Below are 17,916 nucleotides of genomic sequence, written 5' to 3'. Positions count from 1 at the left end.
TACAACAACCGCATTACTGCGGCCGCTGCACCGATCCGCCTGTCAATCTTGCGCTGCCTCCTTCCCTCAATTGTGAATGAGGGAAGGATGGAGCGCTATCCTGACACAGTAAACATGAAATGTATATTATGCATAATATGTTGGTTGCTGTTTATAAGAACACCATTCAATGTTGGTCTCTCCTCCCTGTCTTGACAACAACACAGGGAGAGACAGAGAGAGCAGGGGTTATTAAGCCAACTTAGGAGAGAGTTAATCAATCATATCTATGAGCTATTCAGAGAAGCGGTTTTCTGACATTTATCCGAACATGTGCACCACCAACCATCCCTCAGTTCACAGTGAACTGTTTTCTTGTTTTCATGAGACCACTGAAAGGGAGGAAAGTCCGTTTAAGACGAACAGACCTGTTGACAGATTTTTACTGTCTGCATTTCAGTCACACAGTAGTACATCCCATGAGACAAGGCGTTTTGTCGACTACTACTGTTGCACGTGTATATAATGTTCACAGCTCGTCCATAACTCTTATCTCATGATCTATTTAATGAATGCCACTCTGAAAATTACCCAGAGAAAAGGCTTGCTAGCAGGCTTTTATAGAAGCTCATTTAGTTACTAATTATCTTGCGTGGGTGTTGGTGCAGCATGCACGAGGCTTCACAGTCGGGGGATGGATTAAATGGCAACATGCAAAACACGTGCCACATGCTGAGCACACAACACACAGAGATTATCTGAACTCGCACCCCAGCCAATTATATGGTGTGGTGGTACAGAGGGCTTTTAGATGTTAGAATGTACACATGGTAACCTATTATTGATTAATTGGCACTTTTGCCCTTCCCTACTATTTTTCAAAAACAGCTGGCTGGTGAAGTGTGTCTTGAAGGACACTGAACTTTTGAGTTCATATGATGAAGAAGTGTGGTTTGACAGGAATTTAGGTACATTGGTCATCAGTGGCACATTTGCAGGCTGATAAACCTGAAGCTGAAAAACATTGTGTTACTGAAGACAGCAGAATATTGCCTGAGCGTCTGTGGCTCAGGAGAGGTTTGATCCTCCACTCTGGCTGCATGTAGAAGTGCTCTTTGGCAAGATACTTATCCACAGATTGCTCCCTGTAGCTGTTTCATGGGTTTGTGAGTGGATGTGTAAATGGCACAGAAATATTGTGGGTTTGCTTAATGAGTGTTGTACAGCTCCTGATGAGCAAGTCAGCACCATGCATGTCAGTCATTAGAGTAGGTGAATGTGGCACGTGTTGTAGCAGTTCCAAGTGGTATTATTGTTGATGCCAATAATTATCAACTATCAATGATAATTACAGTGTCTATCTTGCTTCTCCAGACGCTGACAGACAAGATGCTATAAACCTGTTTCTCCAAGTCTACCAGCCATCAGAGGCCAAGCCGCACCTGTGGGAGCTTCCCACCGACTTCTACCTGCATCAGAGAAATACCATGGCCCTCCTTCAGGACAGACGCAGGTAAAGTAACACACATATGTTCACTTAAAGCTAGGGTCTACAATCCTGGAGAGCTAGCAGGAGAGCTAGCAAGATTTGAAAGTGGCACCTCCTCTAAGTTCCACCCACCCTCCCCATCCCGTCAGTGCTCCGTCCAAAGCCATGCCCCCCACAAACTTGAACGCGCATCTGTTAGTGGGACTCAGCAGGGAGAAGGAGATGCCGGAGCAAGACGCAGCAATTCAGCTGAATTTAGCACGGAGCAGACAGGAAGTCAAGCGCCAAAATAACATCCTACATCCGGTTATTTTTCAAAAATAAAACACTCCGTGTTGATACCAGCACACATCGTGAGGCCAGCTGTCCACCGTACTGCGCCGCGGGACTCGAACCGCAACCGGTGGGGATTGCCGGAAGGCGGAGCAAAACCGGATCGGAGCTGCAACGCAGCGGACCCCTATCCAGTGGTGATTGGGCCGACTCATTAGCCATTCTCATGGCTAAAAACAACACAGAAAGAAGCTAACGTTAGCATTGGGCTAATATGAGCTAAAAACGTAGCCAAGTTGCAAACCTCACATATTTCATGAAAATAACAAATCCTCCTGAAACAAAACAAATAATTACCTGTCCAACAGAAAGAGAGCAACCTCTGCATCACTTTTCAAGCCCTATACATGCCCCAGTTGTCTCCACCGCTCAAACGCCGCACCAATGCTGACTCGGTCCGACTTCTTTCTTTATCCAGAGCCTTTTTCGTCGCAGCCTTTTCTGCCTGAGGCTTTCTTTTCCTTGCCTTTCCTTGCCCTTGTGAGCTGTTACAAGTAACGCTGGCTGCATTTTCTCTGCCATTGTAACCAAATGAACGTCTTCTCCTGCAACTCCGTATTTCTGCAGTGTGTGTGCTAAATATTTCCGGCAACAGTGAAACGTACGTGTGCACGCGCGGAGAAGGGAGGGACAGAACGAGACATGAAGGCATCTGACCAATCCGTGCCATCCGGCCCGTTCCTTTTTCTGAATACATAATGTATTGACTACTCTCAGGATAGCAGGATCATTTCACCCAGTATAACAAAATGTGTTTCTGAACAACATTACAGCCCCTAGCTTTAACACAAAAAAATCATTGTTGGGGCGCCGTTTATCTCATTGGGTAGAGCAGGCTTCCCTTGTACAGAGGCCTTGCCCTCGCTGCAGCGGCCCCGGGTTTGAGTCCCGGGGCCTTTTGCTGTGTGTCATTCCCCCTCTCTCTCAACCTGTTTCCTGTCATGTCTTCAGCTATCCTGTCAATAAAAGCCAAAGGCTACAAAAAAAATATATTGGTTCATTTTTATACTGTAATACAAGTCTAAATAAGAACATGTATACATAAGCACACTGTTGGAACACGTCAGACATGAAAACAAACACATAATTCCTTTTTCAGTTGGTCTTAGAGTACTGAATGTTGGTGTTGATTGAGAAGCTCATTGAGAAGTCACTCTCCTGCACTGTGGTTTCTTTTTCATAAGCTTGGGTGTATGCATTAATAGTTATTGACTATATAATGATGATGATGATGATGATGATAATAATGATAATGATAATAGTAATGATACTAATATGTATAATATGAATAATAGTTTTATATATATATATGTTTATATATATATGTTTGTTTTTTTTGTGTGTGTGTGTGTGTCAGTATAATTGATTCACAGTGTGCACCCCTAGATTTTGTGATTGTGCTCCTAAAATATTTAGTTAGGGGCCACTGTGCTCCTAGTAAAAAAGTTAGTCTGGACCCTGTAATTTGAACAACCTCACCACTAATAGCACACTAATTACATCCAATGTGTTGAGTTCAGTTTCGTGCCGTTCTTTCTTTGCAGGTCGAGTTGACCTTTATATTTGGTAAAGGGTAGTTCTTCCTTGGTAATGAAAAAGGCCGTCTTATATTATTATTATCAATATTAATTCGGCCTCCTCAGCGCACTGATTTACAGCCTTTTGCCTTCTAAATGCAACTGACAGTGGAGTTGTATTTTCATTGAAGTACAGGTCATGGCATATTTTATGCCTTAGACTAGGACTGTGTTTGACCAATGTGTGTTCTAACTGTGTAGTGCCAGCATTACCTGCAAATTTCGTGTTCCCCACATGTTGCAGGTACTGATTGCAAAATTTGCAGTTCATGGTAATCGTCTCTCTGAGACCTTAACCAGTAAAATTCACGCAGCCATTCTTCACAAAAACAGCATTTTCTGCCCTTTTGTGCCACACTTGTGTCTTCAGACTTGGACTCGCACACTTAAAGAGGCTGTTCAACCCAAAATCAAAAATGCATATTTTTTCTACCATGCTCCTTCTGAGCGGTGATATAATTATGATAAACAAAACAAAAACAAGTTACAAAGTGCTTTACAATAAAACAGAAATGAGTTAAAAATCCAAAAAAAGATATAACATATAAAATGATATAAATAATAACAATTAAGAAAAAGCCATAAGATAAAAGTGAGTTTTAAGAAGGGATTTAAAAGAGGATACTGAGTTTGCCTACCTGAGATCTGCAGGCGGGAAGTTCCATAGCTGAGGGGCACGAACAGCGAAGGCCCGGTCACCTTTAGTGACAAGTCGAGATTTTGGAACCATTAGGAGGGCCCAGCTGGAGGATCTCTCTTAAACTCACAGGTAACCAGTGAAGGGCAGCAAGGATTGGTGTAATGTGGTCACATCTCTTAGTACGGGTTAAAAACCTAGCAGCAGCATTTTGTATCAACTGCAGTCTTTGGATGTTTTGCCTGCTGATACCAGAATAAAGTGCAATACAGTAGTCCAATCTGGAGGAGATAAAACCATGGATGACCTTTTCTAAGTCTGCAGAGGACAGGAATGACCTGATCTTCGTTAGCTGTCTCAGTTGGGCAAAGCAGGGCTGCACCACTTTAGTCACCTGAGTATAAAAAGATAATTCTGAGTCAAAGATAACACTGAGATTGTGAGCCTCTTTTCAAACATTGTTAGATAAGGCACCCAGACTAGAGGGAGGTTTGTAATGTTACTAGTGCTGGGGCCAGAGGGGCTTATTATAACTATGTCTGATTTCAACTGCAGAACATTTTCAGACATCCAATTATTTCTCAGCAAGGCAGGACAAAATACAAGAAACATCAGTTTTACCAGGCTGTAGTGGGACATACAACTGCGTATCATCTGCATAGCAATGAAAGTCAATATTGTGTCTATGCATGATTTGCCCCAGGGGTAGCATGTAAACAGTGAATAGGACAGGACCCAAAATAGACCCCTGAGAGAGGAGGGCACAAGAAGAGGAGGCTCCTCCAAGCCTCACAGAGAATGATCTGTTGGACAGATGGGAGATGAACAAATCCAGAGCCACATCACTGATACCAACATAATTTTCAGACGGCTGATTAAGACATTATGGTCCACAGTGTCAAAAGCTGAGCTGAGGTCAAGGAGAATTCAAATTGAATACAGGCCTGTGTCGGCAGCAAGCAGTAAGTCATTGGCGATCTTGACCAGTGCAGTCTCAGTGCTGTGAAGGGAGCAGAAACCAGGTTGAAATTTTTCAAAAACATGATTGTCATTCATAAGAGAAATCAGTTGAGTGGAGATGATTTTTTCTAAAATCTTGGATAAAAAAGGCAGCTTTGAGATTGGTCTAAAATTACGTAAAAGAGAGGGCTCTAGAGGGGGTTTCTTTAAAAGAGGGTGGCATGTTTTTATTTATTTATGTTGTTTATTTCGGGCATGTCATTTCATAAACATCACATTACATCATTGTTCAAATAATACAATACACATGGCCGAAAGGGAAAAGCGGGAGAAGCCAAAGCTTATCAAGTCCCGCCCCCATTAAAAACCAAGTGGCACAGTTTGGTTGCAGGAAAATAGTTCTGCAGATTGTCTTGAGTAACTGGGGCTTTATTTCTTGAAATTCACATTGCTTTTGAGCTTTTTTTGGGTGATTTGAGCTCTATAACCTGAGAAGACAGACATTTCTGAGGCCAATGTCTCCTGTCTCCAAAACTTGCAAACTTACACCAAATCAGTCTATGCATTAATAGTCCTACAGGTGAGAGTAGAGAGCTCTCAGGCCTACCCTACAATCAGATTATAAATGAGTTTACCCTTAGTCATATTTATGTATCTGTTGTAACAGCAATTTTCATCTATGGTGCTAATAAACAGCATGTTTGTGTTATGCATGTATGTCATTCAGTATCTATGTTTTTAGTCAGTTTCTGTAGCTGTTTTCTGTCCAAGATGTTCGATTTTTTTCTGTCATTACTCTTGATTCATGCACTGAATTGTGTATTTCATTGTAAGTTCTGATCCACAGCAGTTCTGTCATTGTTACCTTTCTGTATTTGTGTGGGAGCGCCCTACTATGCAAGTTGTTTGCTCTACATTGTCTTCAGCCTTACATAAAAGTAGACACACATATCTGCTACATGCCACAAGTTTATGTCGGCAACAATGGGCAGAGGTAGGTCAGCCATTATTCCAAGAAATTAGAAAGGCTGGAACTGAATTCAATTTGGCAGCCCACACATTGCGCTTTTGCTCTCAAACACACCTAAGTAGCACATCACACACTAAAACATAATCATTGCATTCACTCAGATTGGTCATATTAAATAAATGGCTCAGGGTGTATTCAGGAGTTTTACAGTAGGTGGTCTGGCTAAGTCAATTTTCATATCTAGGTTATGTTGAGTCCTAGGACAGAAGGTGCAGAGTGCAGAAAACACAACAGTCTTTGAAAAGCTTTTTGGAAGGTTTTAACACATTTATGTATCTTGTCTGTCTCCAGCTATACTCTGTGGTGGTCAGACGGTATCTTGTCCTACCTTCCTGTTGCCTATGATGAAGGTATGTCTTCAAAATACAATATCTGTAATAATATCTGCCATATCCATAATACTGTATGTAGTGTTTGCAGGGATTTAGGTTTCCCTATGCAGGGATTTAATATTAGGTCACTTATTTAGGAGTTAGTAATCAGACCCTGCTACTTCACAGCAGCGCCACATATACCTGTACCCTAGCATTGGATGTGTATTTGATATGGTGCAATAGTCAGTGTTAAGGTATAAGAAATGGTAGGAGGAAAGAAAAAATGGTAGTGCTAATACAGGGAACTGTGACCTGTAGCTTCCCCAGTAAACATACTGCCCTCTTTACAATTTAAAATGGTGCTGTCTTAGTTTGGTGTATTAGCATGCTAACATTCGCAAATCTGCACAAAAATCAGTACAGCTGAAGCTAATTGTATTGTCATTGCTTGTGTGGGTAAAGTTGTGACTCACTGGGGTGTTTTTATTTGCTTTCTACAACCATCGAGGTCTCCAGCACAGTAGTATAAGTAATATCAGGCTTCAGCTCCACAGGGAATACATAGTTATATTCTTGGTTGGTTTTGGTTTTTCCATGGGGTGAAGTATGGGATTTGACAAAATATCACCTTACTTATTCTGTAAGTCTTGTTTTTTTCTCTGTTTGCTTGTGGCTTAATTGTGCGCGCTCCTGTGTGGATGCAGTCCCCTGTGAGGAAACCATGAAGAAGGTCAAAGTGAAGAGTGTGAACCGCTTCGATGAGAGTATTGACATCTACACAGAATTCTTCAAACCATATGAAATTACCTCCTTTGATGACACATTCTGCATCGCCATGACCAACTCTGCAAGGTGAATACACATTAATTCAAACAACTAATATATATACAAAAACCTCTACACAAAAGCTTACTAAAAAAGAGTAATCAGACTGTGCAGGCACATATATTGCTGTGTTGAAGTGTCAAAGTTACTGCTTAAACATGCGTGAAATGTTTGTTGTTGACATTGCCAAGTTGTCGAAGATTTTGTTGATGAGAAATTATGATGTAAGATAATGTGCTAAATACTCATTAGCAATTATTGTGATGGTGCTGTGGGCTGCCGACTAATGGGATTCATTCTGATTTGTGTTCATGAAGGGAATTCATGCCCAAGACAGTCGGAGTGGACCCAAGCCCGTTCACAGTTCGCAAGCCAGAGGAAACCGGAAAATCAGTGTTAGCGTGAGTGCATTTTAAGCTTTGTACATGTCTACATCTGTGATGTTTTGGATGATGATTTTTTTGTTTTTGTTTTTGTTTTTGTTTTTGGTTATGTTGTATAAAATAAACCCCATGTCACTGTGTCCTCGTAAACACAGCTCCATCTGACACCGTGTTCTCAGGTAACCAAAAACAAGCCTCTGTCCCTTTGTCCTGTCTTCGTTCAGCACACAACTGTCTGTGTGTGTACACCAATGCATTTATTTTTTAGATTTATTACCCCTGCACTCACGTTCTAGAAGCCCACATGAGATTAGAAGCCTCATGTGCCAGTGGCTCATGATTGACACAGCATGACCACTTCTACAGTCTAATGTACTGTACTGCTTCCATGTTTTCCTTTAATGCGTTTCCTTGATCATTCGTGTGGATCTGCATTCGCTTTTACAAAGTGGTCACTAGTCCTCCTCCACACAGTAACATTAGTAAAACAGATGATTTGGAAATATACAGCATTTATTATGAAAGATTGAAAAACAAACCAAATGTAAAGATCATGAATTAAGTGAAATGACGCTCATGAGACACGCATAAATTAAAAAATGAATCAGAAGAGATAAACAATAGTTGCTAAAGTTTGTTTCAACACCACCAGATGACCAGTTCTCACGTGATGTGTATTGTACCGATGACCAAAAAAAACAGTATGTAAATGTGGTGGATTATTCTGAATGACATCTACCAGAGCACAGAAGAACACAACGCTCCTTCTGTGTGTGTTTTTTTATTTTTTTTTTAATGCATCTCTGTAATCTCAGTATTACACACAGTGGCTTTAGGAAGAACGATCAATCTACCCAAAACAATGCATTTGATTTAAGCAATGTTCGGTTCCAATTTGTTCTTTCTCACCAATTAAGTTACAGTGCAACTCAATATGTAGTTTCTCTCTGAGCTCCACTAATGTTTGTGAAGCCTGAAACAACGTTCAGACATCCGCATACGTAAAGTTGGCATTTGTAAACCCAAATTATTTAGAAAATTGAAAATTAAAGTGGGCCCAAGTATCTTCCCTGTGGAACACTCACAGTAGGTATTTTTACAGAAAGGAATACCATTTTCAAATGCTCACTGTTCTCCTTCTTCCAAGCAAGAGCTGAAGTAGAAAAATGGTAAATGACATCTATTGCAGCAGTAAAATTCACGACCACAGCTCTAACTAGTTTCCTGTCAACCATATGTGTTAACCATTGATCTTTCATTATGCTTTTCCTCTGTATTGTAGATAGCCCATTTCTACCAATCTAATTCAACATTTGATCAGAAATTGAAGTATACATATAAGTCTGTAACTGAAGCAAATGAAACCTGATTGTCCATAATTTCATAAAGGTCCAATTTTAGAAGTTTTCCACCATTTTAGTTTCATGTAATATTCCCTAATATCTCCCTGTATCACAACTGAAATTTGTTCTTGGACATAAAATATAATATTATTGTTTCTCATAGTAGCTCATGGTTATCTCATTTACAATGCCTTGTTCCTGGGGGAGCAAATGCTTGCTTGGCAAAATAAAACACAAAAATTTTGAATAACTTAATGACACATATAAACAAACAAAAAAACACACAAACAAACAAAAAACACCCATAAAAAGTCAAACAAAAATTAAAAGGTTATTATAAAATAGATAGAAAATATGTAACTATAACTTTTTGCATCTATTATTCAGAAATGTTATTTGAGTTCCATTGGAGTTTCTTTTCATTTTTATTTATGTTTTGCCAATCCAGTCTATCCCTGTGTGATTTAAGCATATAATTTCGGTATCAGTAAAAAATCTGACATTTTTCCATTAATTTAGGGTTGCCGTCTAAAATGGTGTTTGGCAGGGGCTGGCTATGGCAGAGTATGATAAATCTTTTATGTAGCATGGCATCAAGGTCGCATGTATTTTTCAGTTTGGCCGTTGAAATGTACGGCGCATGGCAGTTACGTCTTATCTGACTTACTGGCTCTGAACCTCAACACATCACATGTGCACAAATGCAGGCGCACACCACTTTCAATTCCATACATCTAATCATTCATCTTCTTGGACACGTTTCTTGGTCAGATGGTCATGGTGGGCAGAGAAATCCAAAGGTCCTCCGCTTAATGCTCCTTTTGTGGTATCAGCAGGCTCTCCCTGGCCTTAAGAAAATTTAAGGACTTTCAGGTTTCCTCTCCGTTAGTTATGCCTGGTATAACTCAAAAGGTAGACACCCAGGAGTCACCAGCGTTACATACATGTTTACTTAAACATTCAAGTTTTCCAACACATAACATTGTTATGATGCATGAGTTTTGTTTGAAGTTAGGACCTACATTACACCCAACAAATTGTTATAGACCTAGGATTTGCATTTACAGCAGTGGTGTTGCATTCAAAACACAAAATGCCAATTTCTATGTGATGTTGCTTCAAAGTTTAACTATATTTTTGTAGCTTGCTGAGGGTTCAACTAAATTCATAGTTGCATAGTGATTCAAGGAGTTATATGACTTTTCTGGTGACAAACAACAACAAAGGATTTTACTCATTTACTCATAAGTATTTGTTATTGCTGGATAGGAACAGAGAAGTTATTACATGCTATTTTAAACGTTTCTTGGCTACCCCCTCACCTGGATTGTGGAAAGTGTCTGTCTGACATTGTTTACCAAAATCAAATCAAATCAAAGCTGAGAGGCCTTGACCTTTCTCATGACTTCATGTTGTTTTTGCAGTTATTCAGTTGTGATGAATTTTGTTGTTAATTTGATTATTATTATTATTTTTAAACAAAGTAGTTTTAACCACTTTTTCTAAGAAGCTTTAGTGAACCAAATTAGATTTCTCCTTCTGGTAACTGTCTTGTATTTCAACATCTTTCAACAATGTCCAACTTTTGCAATAACTTTTGTTCTTGTAGAATTGAACACGAGGGAGAGGAAGGAGTTTGGACTGTTAACTAATAATTCTGAATGATAACAACATTCATGACTCACCCAGGCTTTCTGTTGGCAGGAGTTTAGAGTATTATAGTTGCAAAATGAAGTGAAAGGGGACTTTGGGCATCTTCTGTAGAAGGATGACAGGTCTGAGCTCTTTCTTATTTATGCAGAAAAGAAAGTTTGTTTCAGATATTTGTCCGTTTTCTTTAAGGAGGAGCTGTTAAAGTACATTGAGTTTTTGCTGGCCAGTTAATTTCTTGAAATACTCACCAGCTGCTTCACTGTTTTAAATGATCCGAAGTCTCAGTAACATAGAGATGCAGATATTCTTGAAACTTACAGCGAATTGCTTGCCAGCTTACATGTCATTGTGCATTGTTCTGTTCGTGCACATGCAAATTTTTGTGGATGTTTGTGGATATTGGCAGCAACAAGAGCAGTAAGGAGGAGACACTGCTCCAGAGGAAGACGGCAGCCAGCGCGCCCCCTCCGCCAAGTGAGGAAGCCATCAGCAGCACGTCAGAGGACGACTCGGAGGAGGACCGGGACGACGATGGCTCCGTGTCCCAACGCTCTACGCCCATCAAACTGCTGACAGAGTCTGGGGAGAGCACTCGCACGGGGGAGGTATGAAAACAGAAAGAATCTACTGACAAATGTCTGGAGAAAGATTGACATGTTCAAAGACGGTGTCAAAGAAATGCATTTAAGCTGCAAACAAACAAAACAATCTATTTTTATATCACTAGAGGAAATAAAGCAGCCTATCAGATGAGCTTCTCTAATGAGTCAAGGATGTGTAATCTTCCCACAGGAGCTCGGGGAAATGTCAACGCAGTTCAAGATGTGGTGATGCCACCTGATTGTGCCTCAAAAGCATTCTCCATTCCAATTTGAATATGTCATCCTGATTGTATTTTCTTCTCCACCTCCCTGGAGAACTCCAGAAGAAATTAGTTCTGTAATCTATTTGCGTCAGACTGAGGGGTATACAGCAAGTTACTCACCCTCTTTTTCTACCCGTTTTCCCTTGCCACCAATTTAACCTGAAGCACCAATTTAACCTGAATCTTTCTACTGTCATCTGTACGGGAAACATTCTTGCTACAGCCTCATTACTGTGTCCAGCATGACCAGGATTTTGCTTAGATTTGCTAGAAATATTAGTCTTTGTGTTGCTTTCATGGGAAATGTAGCACAGAGATCCTGTTCTTCTTTGGCTTCCTCCTCTAAGGCCCAGGTATAATAAAGGAGCGTATCTAGGACGTGTGCATTGGGAGTCTGCTTTTAGGAACTCGGGTGATACATGGTCACCGACAGGTGTCTAGCCTTCAGTTTTAAGGTCTCATTTAATCTCCTCTTAGTGTTTTGCAAAGGTTAATGTGGTCTGAGTCTGCTTTGACAATATCATTGTTTATTACCAGTTGATGAAGGCTTTCGGTCATTCAGGTCACGGTAATTCTAAGTGCTGTATCGTAGGCAGCTGAACTTGTTTCAGTTTCTCGAAGTCATTTCACCTCTCATCCAAGAGGCTTCTTCAGTTCTAAGTAGCTATAGAGGAGTTGGCAGACTTTTAAACTCTGTGTGGAAGTGTCCTTATAGAGTCATTAAGGACAAGATGTTTACACTGTTGTCCTCAAAGGAATGACTTGACCTGAGGAGTTGGCCCTCCTGTGTTGTGCCGTTTGTTTATAAAAAGGATATTTTGTCTCCCCAATGTACAAATCTGTGCATTCCTGGCTACATTGAACAGCATAAACTACATTACTCTGTTAATGCCTGGGTTGGTTTGCCTGGGACAAGTTTCTGCCTCAGCGTGTTGGCATGTTTGAAGTTAACCGGGATATGAAGTTCATGACGTCATGACTTCTGAGAAACTCAGATAAACATCATAATCCCTATAATGTGTTACAGTAAATAATTGTAGTGCAGGTTTAAAGTTTTCAGCCATCAAGCTAGTGTCCTCATTCAGTATCAGTGTATTCTTCATTCAGTTAAGTGGGGGAAAAACATTTCAAACTCCTCACTACCCACCCACAGATAAAGTACATATCCGCTCTTACTGCTGCCTTTATAACTGGCCGTGACTAATTCCCAGAATGCATCATCACTATATTGGTATCTGTTTCACGCCCCAGGTGGACTGTTCGCACGTTCCCCCCCACTGACCCAGATTCTATACAAAAGCACGTATAAAGAGCACATTAATCCCGGCTGGTAGTGGGTCAGTGTGTCAACAGGATGAGTCAAAGGCACCAGGAAACCGGTGTCCTCCTTAATTCCTCAGTTTACGAGGCGGTTTTACGGACGCCAAGGAGTCCCTGAGGATGCACAAGGTAGTTGATTGCAGTGCTACTACGGTTACAGGAATTATAAAAGCCACGTAGCCATGTGAGAAGACTTGTATTTCCTCCTCACTCGTTACTTAATGCAACCATGAAGTTGACACATGTGGTTTTTAGTGCAATGTCTCAGCAAATTATGTAAATGTAGACATTAACGGTCCATGATTATCGTGTCTGCTTAGTCTTTGACTGGATAGATAGCTTCCCCTGAAGCTGCTTGTCTTTCATGTTAATATGTCATATTTAAGAACTTGAGAAGAGTACTAGTTGAGAATATTGATACTGCAGTCAGGTGGAAATTAGTTTAGCATAAAGACTGGAAGCAGTGGGAAATGGCTAGCGTGGTGGCTCAGTCTGCAGGTGTAAAACTAAACCCAGCAGCACCTCTTAGAGTAACTAAGGAACACTTTATTTCTGATTTGTTTGATCTGCACAAAACCAGAAATCCAACAAGTTGTGTTTTAGAGGGTATTATGTGCTGGTACTATTTCTCATAGTGGCAGGATACTGCTTCCAGTCTTTATGCTGTGCTAAGCTAACTGTCTCCCTAGCTACAGTTTTATTTCTAACAGACATATATGAGAGTAGAGAAAGCAAAAAAATTTAAATTACTCCTTTGCAGGACAAGTGCATAGGTTTTAGGGGGAACTATGGGTTTAATTGGAAATGATATTCATGTATGAATATTATGTGTTCATTAATGCATAATCACATGAAACTTTGAATTGTTGTGTTTTAGTTGCCTTAGAACAAGCCTTTTATTTGTACAGAGGAGCCGGTCCTCGTCGGAGCCGGAGTCGGAGTCGGAGTCTGCCATGTTGCAGTGCCATGTTTCTACAAGAGCCCAGAACGGTCGAAATAAAAAAAACTGGCTCTACAGCGAGATGAGGGGTGTTCAGTTGGTTACAATCTGCAGCCTCATCACCTGATGCCACTATAACTTTCACACTGGACCTTTAACTGAGGAAAAAAAAGAAAAACCTAAGTTTGTAGAAAATATAAATATGATATGCGCAATATATTATTTATTTACTTATTGTTAAGTAGCTACAAATCACACAAGTGCAGGTTTTTAAAAGGCATCTTTTTCTCTGTTTCTCTTTCTTTGTGCACTGCTGCATGTTGTATAAGCCAATATGTGGTTGGTGTCAGCTGCCAGTTACCACATACATAGATTGATAGTGGAGATGCTACAAAATTGTCTTTACCATTATTTTCTATGCATCAAAAGATTCTACTGAGCGCAGAATCTCTACAGGAGAAATTCCAATCAACCATTTCTGATCCACAAAGTTAGAGGCGGAGGTTTCCCTCCTTCTCCATCCATCTCTATCCCCCGCTGATTTATGATGTATTTTTCCGTACGTTTTCTCTGTCTTCTCGGGGCCTTGAGCAATGAGCTGGTCATGAATATTTCGGGCTGGACAGCTCGCTCACGTGTCGAGAGCACACACTCTCTCTCATGCGTCTCGTGTCGCTGCCTCCGAGCCTGTCCCTGAGAATGGATTGCCAGGGCACAGCACAACACAAAACTGTTGAAATATTTAAACATCAGATAATTATGGCGTTTGCCATGTAATTACACATGCTCATTTCATATTCCCCCCCAATATGGGCGTACGTGTGCCCGCATGAACAAGGATAGATCTGCCTTGCCTGTGGGTGTGTGTTGTAAGCAAGTATGGTATGCACCATATGAATGTGTATGCTGCAGGAGCTGTGTTTGTGCGAGGCTCTGTGTGTCTTTGTGATTGTATCTGTAATGCCTCCGTGTGTGTGTGTGTGTGTGTGTGTGTGTGTTCACAGCTGCTGTTTGTTGGACACAGTCCTGGAACACCCTCATCCGTTCTCCCCTCCCTGCAGCTCGGATCCATACAAATACAGTGAAAATTTAATGCGTTACGTTTAGAATATTGCTGCATTGTCAGAACGGTCATAGAGGGCATCCAACGGCGACTGCTTCATGGCCACTCCTGGTTACATAATGAGTTTCCCCCAATAGATTTATAGAAAGATTCCTAATTTGTTCAACAAATAATTTTCATGGTGAGTTTTTAGCAGGACATTTTAAGCAACCTGGAGTGTTACAGTGTCTTAATTGAAATATTCGTTAGGGTCTACAGGTATGAGCTGTTTGCTGAAGGGTCTGAATCAAAATCATCTTCATTCAACATTTTTACCTTTTCACGTGTACCCTGGCCAAAGTGATAGTTATCACCATCCTTGTTAAGACAGTTTTTCATTTCATTTTTCATTTTTGGCGTAGGCATGGTTTTTCAAAAACCTTTTGGCGCCGTGTATCTGCATTTTTTTTTTTTTACAAAATGACATAAACCATAGAAGATCAGTCTTTTATACATTTTCTACCAGTGCGTATGCGTTAAAGATATTCAGGTCATGCTCACTCTCTGTTGTGAAATGACCCGATGTCTGCCAAGAAAACACCCACAACCACAATTTTAACACCCTCCCCACGACATTGCACCACGACACAAGGCTAGTGGATTCATGTTGTTTACGTGAAATTTCCCACCCTCATCTGCAGCGTGTGAGACCTCAATGAGACCTGGCAACGTTTTAACACCTTTCATTCATCAGGTTTTGGTGTGCACGTGTTGATTGTAGCCTCGCCATGTTATCTAACGGGGAAGTAATTTGCCTCTGACTAGTGAGTAGTCTCTCTGTTATTCGATCATCAGGCTTGTGCTTAATCGGAAGGCTTATTAGCTGCCAGAAGTAATGAACATGGTTGCTGGTTTGGTGATCGTCTTGGCAATCCTTTTTTAAAAAAGAAATGCTATTTTGTCATGTATCGAGCTTCATGAATTTGGCTTAATGTGGCTTAATTGCTAAGAAACTGAAAAACGGAAACATAAATCAGAGACTGACCTAATGAGGAAATAACCTTGGTAATAGTTTTTCCTTTATCTCGCTGTAGCGTTGAGTAACGATTGTTCTATTTAATTCTGTTATATTTTTAGGTTATTAAGCCACAATAATCTCATTAGATAATTGTTTCATATATTGTACGATAATTTGTTTTCTTTTCAGGTGTTGTGCTTATGAGAGCATACTGTGGTTCTAAATTCTTTCTCCTCCAACTTGCTTTTGCTGCTATTCATTTCATTTTTGACTGATGCTTTATCTTTCAAACGACTCTCTTTTTATATTAAGCCTTCTGGGGACAGCTTGAACCGGTCTGACCTTCTTAAACCGACGATCTCTTGTTAAGTGTGATTATTATGCCTCTACAAACTTTGGACACTGTGTGCAAGAACCCCAGGAGGGCACTGTCCCTGAACATGAAACCACCTCATCAGACACCAACAATCAAATTCCGCTCATAGTTGCTTAGATTACACTCCTCTGGCCATCCTAATTAAGGAATCAGTTGTGGTGAAGCAGCTGAACCGGATGACCTCGTCTGTTTGATTTTAATATTTTCAGTTGCAGCTTCTCTGTCTGGAGGGAGCTGGCTGTTTGCAAAGCAGCTTAACCTTCCATCTCTTTTCTTTTATCTCGGCAATCATTTTGAAGTCCTGCTGTTAAAATGTTTTTGTCTGTGTGTGTGTGTGGTTTTTTTTTTTCTGTCTCAGTCACATGTCTCATGTAGCATCATACCTTTTTCTCTTCTTACCTCTTCAGGAGATCCACCAACAGCAGTCGGTTAAGGAGCCATACGGACTCAATCTGGCCGAGTTTCCGTCCGAGGACGACCTGCTCATTTACGAAAGGTGATGATCCCAAGGCTGTTACATGATACAGTTAATGCACGTTTTGGCCAACCTGAAATTAGGAGCTATGATGGAGCTGGTGGTTAGTCATAGGATCATGAAAGAGATTACGGTTCATCCTGATGGCCATATATATGGTGAAGATTCATATCACATTTCCATGCATTAAAATGTACTATAGGCCACATAATATATACAAAATAAATCGTGGATGCTGTAAGCCAGAGAAAGTAACAAGCACACACAATTCTTCCAACTCGACCTGGCCTCTGTGTGTTTGTTTGACCTTCAGCTCTCGGTATACTGTATGTCTAGCATGTTTTTCGGTGCCACGTTGATACAGACGGCCGCAAATTGTAGAGTTCTGTCCTCATTTTTCTTACTGCCCCTGCCTCCCTCGCCAGTCCTGTTGAAAGTGTTTTTATTGTTCTGGACAATGCACCCAGCTCGGTGTCAGCAGCCGCCTCAGGGTGGTATGGGTCGTTTTGCAAAAAAGGGACATCGCCCACTCTTCCCTGCTATGAGCATCACACTTCTGACCTCACTGCTCTTTGTCCACCTCTCCCTTCCCTCACCCTCGACTTTCGTTTTGTGTCTTTTTCCTTTTCTTTCATTCTGTCAGTTCTCCCAGTTTGCTCCCGACCATTGTTCTGAGCTCCGGTGAATAGCTCTGAAAACCGAACACAACTGTCTGTTCTTTGAATGTGAACTGCACGTTTTATCCAGTGTGACGCTTTTGATGGAGCTTTAATAGCTTTTTTTTTTTCTTTTTTTTTTCCTCTGCTGTCCTGAACCCCCTGAGGATAAATGTTCCAGTGTATTATTTGAGTCGCCAGTGTATGCACATGTCCTTGAAGCAACAGTTTGTGGATTAACAAGTATACGTTTTTTTTATCAAATACATATATGAGTTCATTAATTTCAAGGATGGCACAAGTGTGATGAACTTCACCATTCATATGAAACTATAATAATGATGAACCACAGTGATGTTTATTGTTAATTCCTCGCCCAAAAATGTTTATATGAATATATCAAGAATATAGCTTTCTAGGCAGATGGGAATAACCGCAGCCCTTCATCTCGTTTTTTTTCTGGTCAAGTAGCACCAATTCTAAATCACATTATATGTAAGGGCCATCTTCCCAGCACTCAAATATTTATTTAACACTGACTGGAATTAAAAACTTCTTCTCAGATTTGTAACGTTGATTTTGATGGTATGTACAGTATTAAGGCCCTGATTTAAAACAAGGGAAGCAACGTAAAAAAAAAAAAACTAATTGTGGTGAAGAATGTTGTTCATATCCTCCGACTGTGGTGCCACATAATGAGA

General features: G+C 40.6%; 1 protein-coding gene across 1 annotated transcript in view; it reads left to right on the top strand.

The window, feature by feature from the left end:
* Window positions 1-17,916, top strand: part of fig4a (FIG4 phosphoinositide 5-phosphatase a) — a 57,877-nt gene that overhangs the window by 34,218 nt on the left and 5,743 nt on the right. The window contains exons 17-22 of the mRNA XM_030405633.1: window positions 1,354-1,492; window positions 6,297-6,355; window positions 7,024-7,171; window positions 7,462-7,545; window positions 10,930-11,128; window positions 16,492-16,580. Coding sequence (XP_030261493.1) covers window positions 1,354-1,492; window positions 6,297-6,355; window positions 7,024-7,171; window positions 7,462-7,545; window positions 10,930-11,128; window positions 16,492-16,580 — 718 coding nt within the window. The remainder of the gene's footprint in view (window positions 1-1,353; window positions 1,493-6,296; window positions 6,356-7,023; window positions 7,172-7,461; window positions 7,546-10,929; window positions 11,129-16,491; window positions 16,581-17,916) is intronic.

This window comes from Sparus aurata, chromosome 22 (assembly GCF_900880675.1).
Source record: "Sparus aurata chromosome 22, fSpaAur1.1, whole genome shotgun sequence".
In the NCBI taxonomy this organism is placed as follows: domain Eukaryota; kingdom Metazoa; phylum Chordata; class Actinopteri; order Spariformes; family Sparidae; genus Sparus; species Sparus aurata.
The sequence above is the reverse complement of the archived record's forward strand: the minus strand, read 5'-3'. Positions and strand labels throughout refer to the sequence as shown.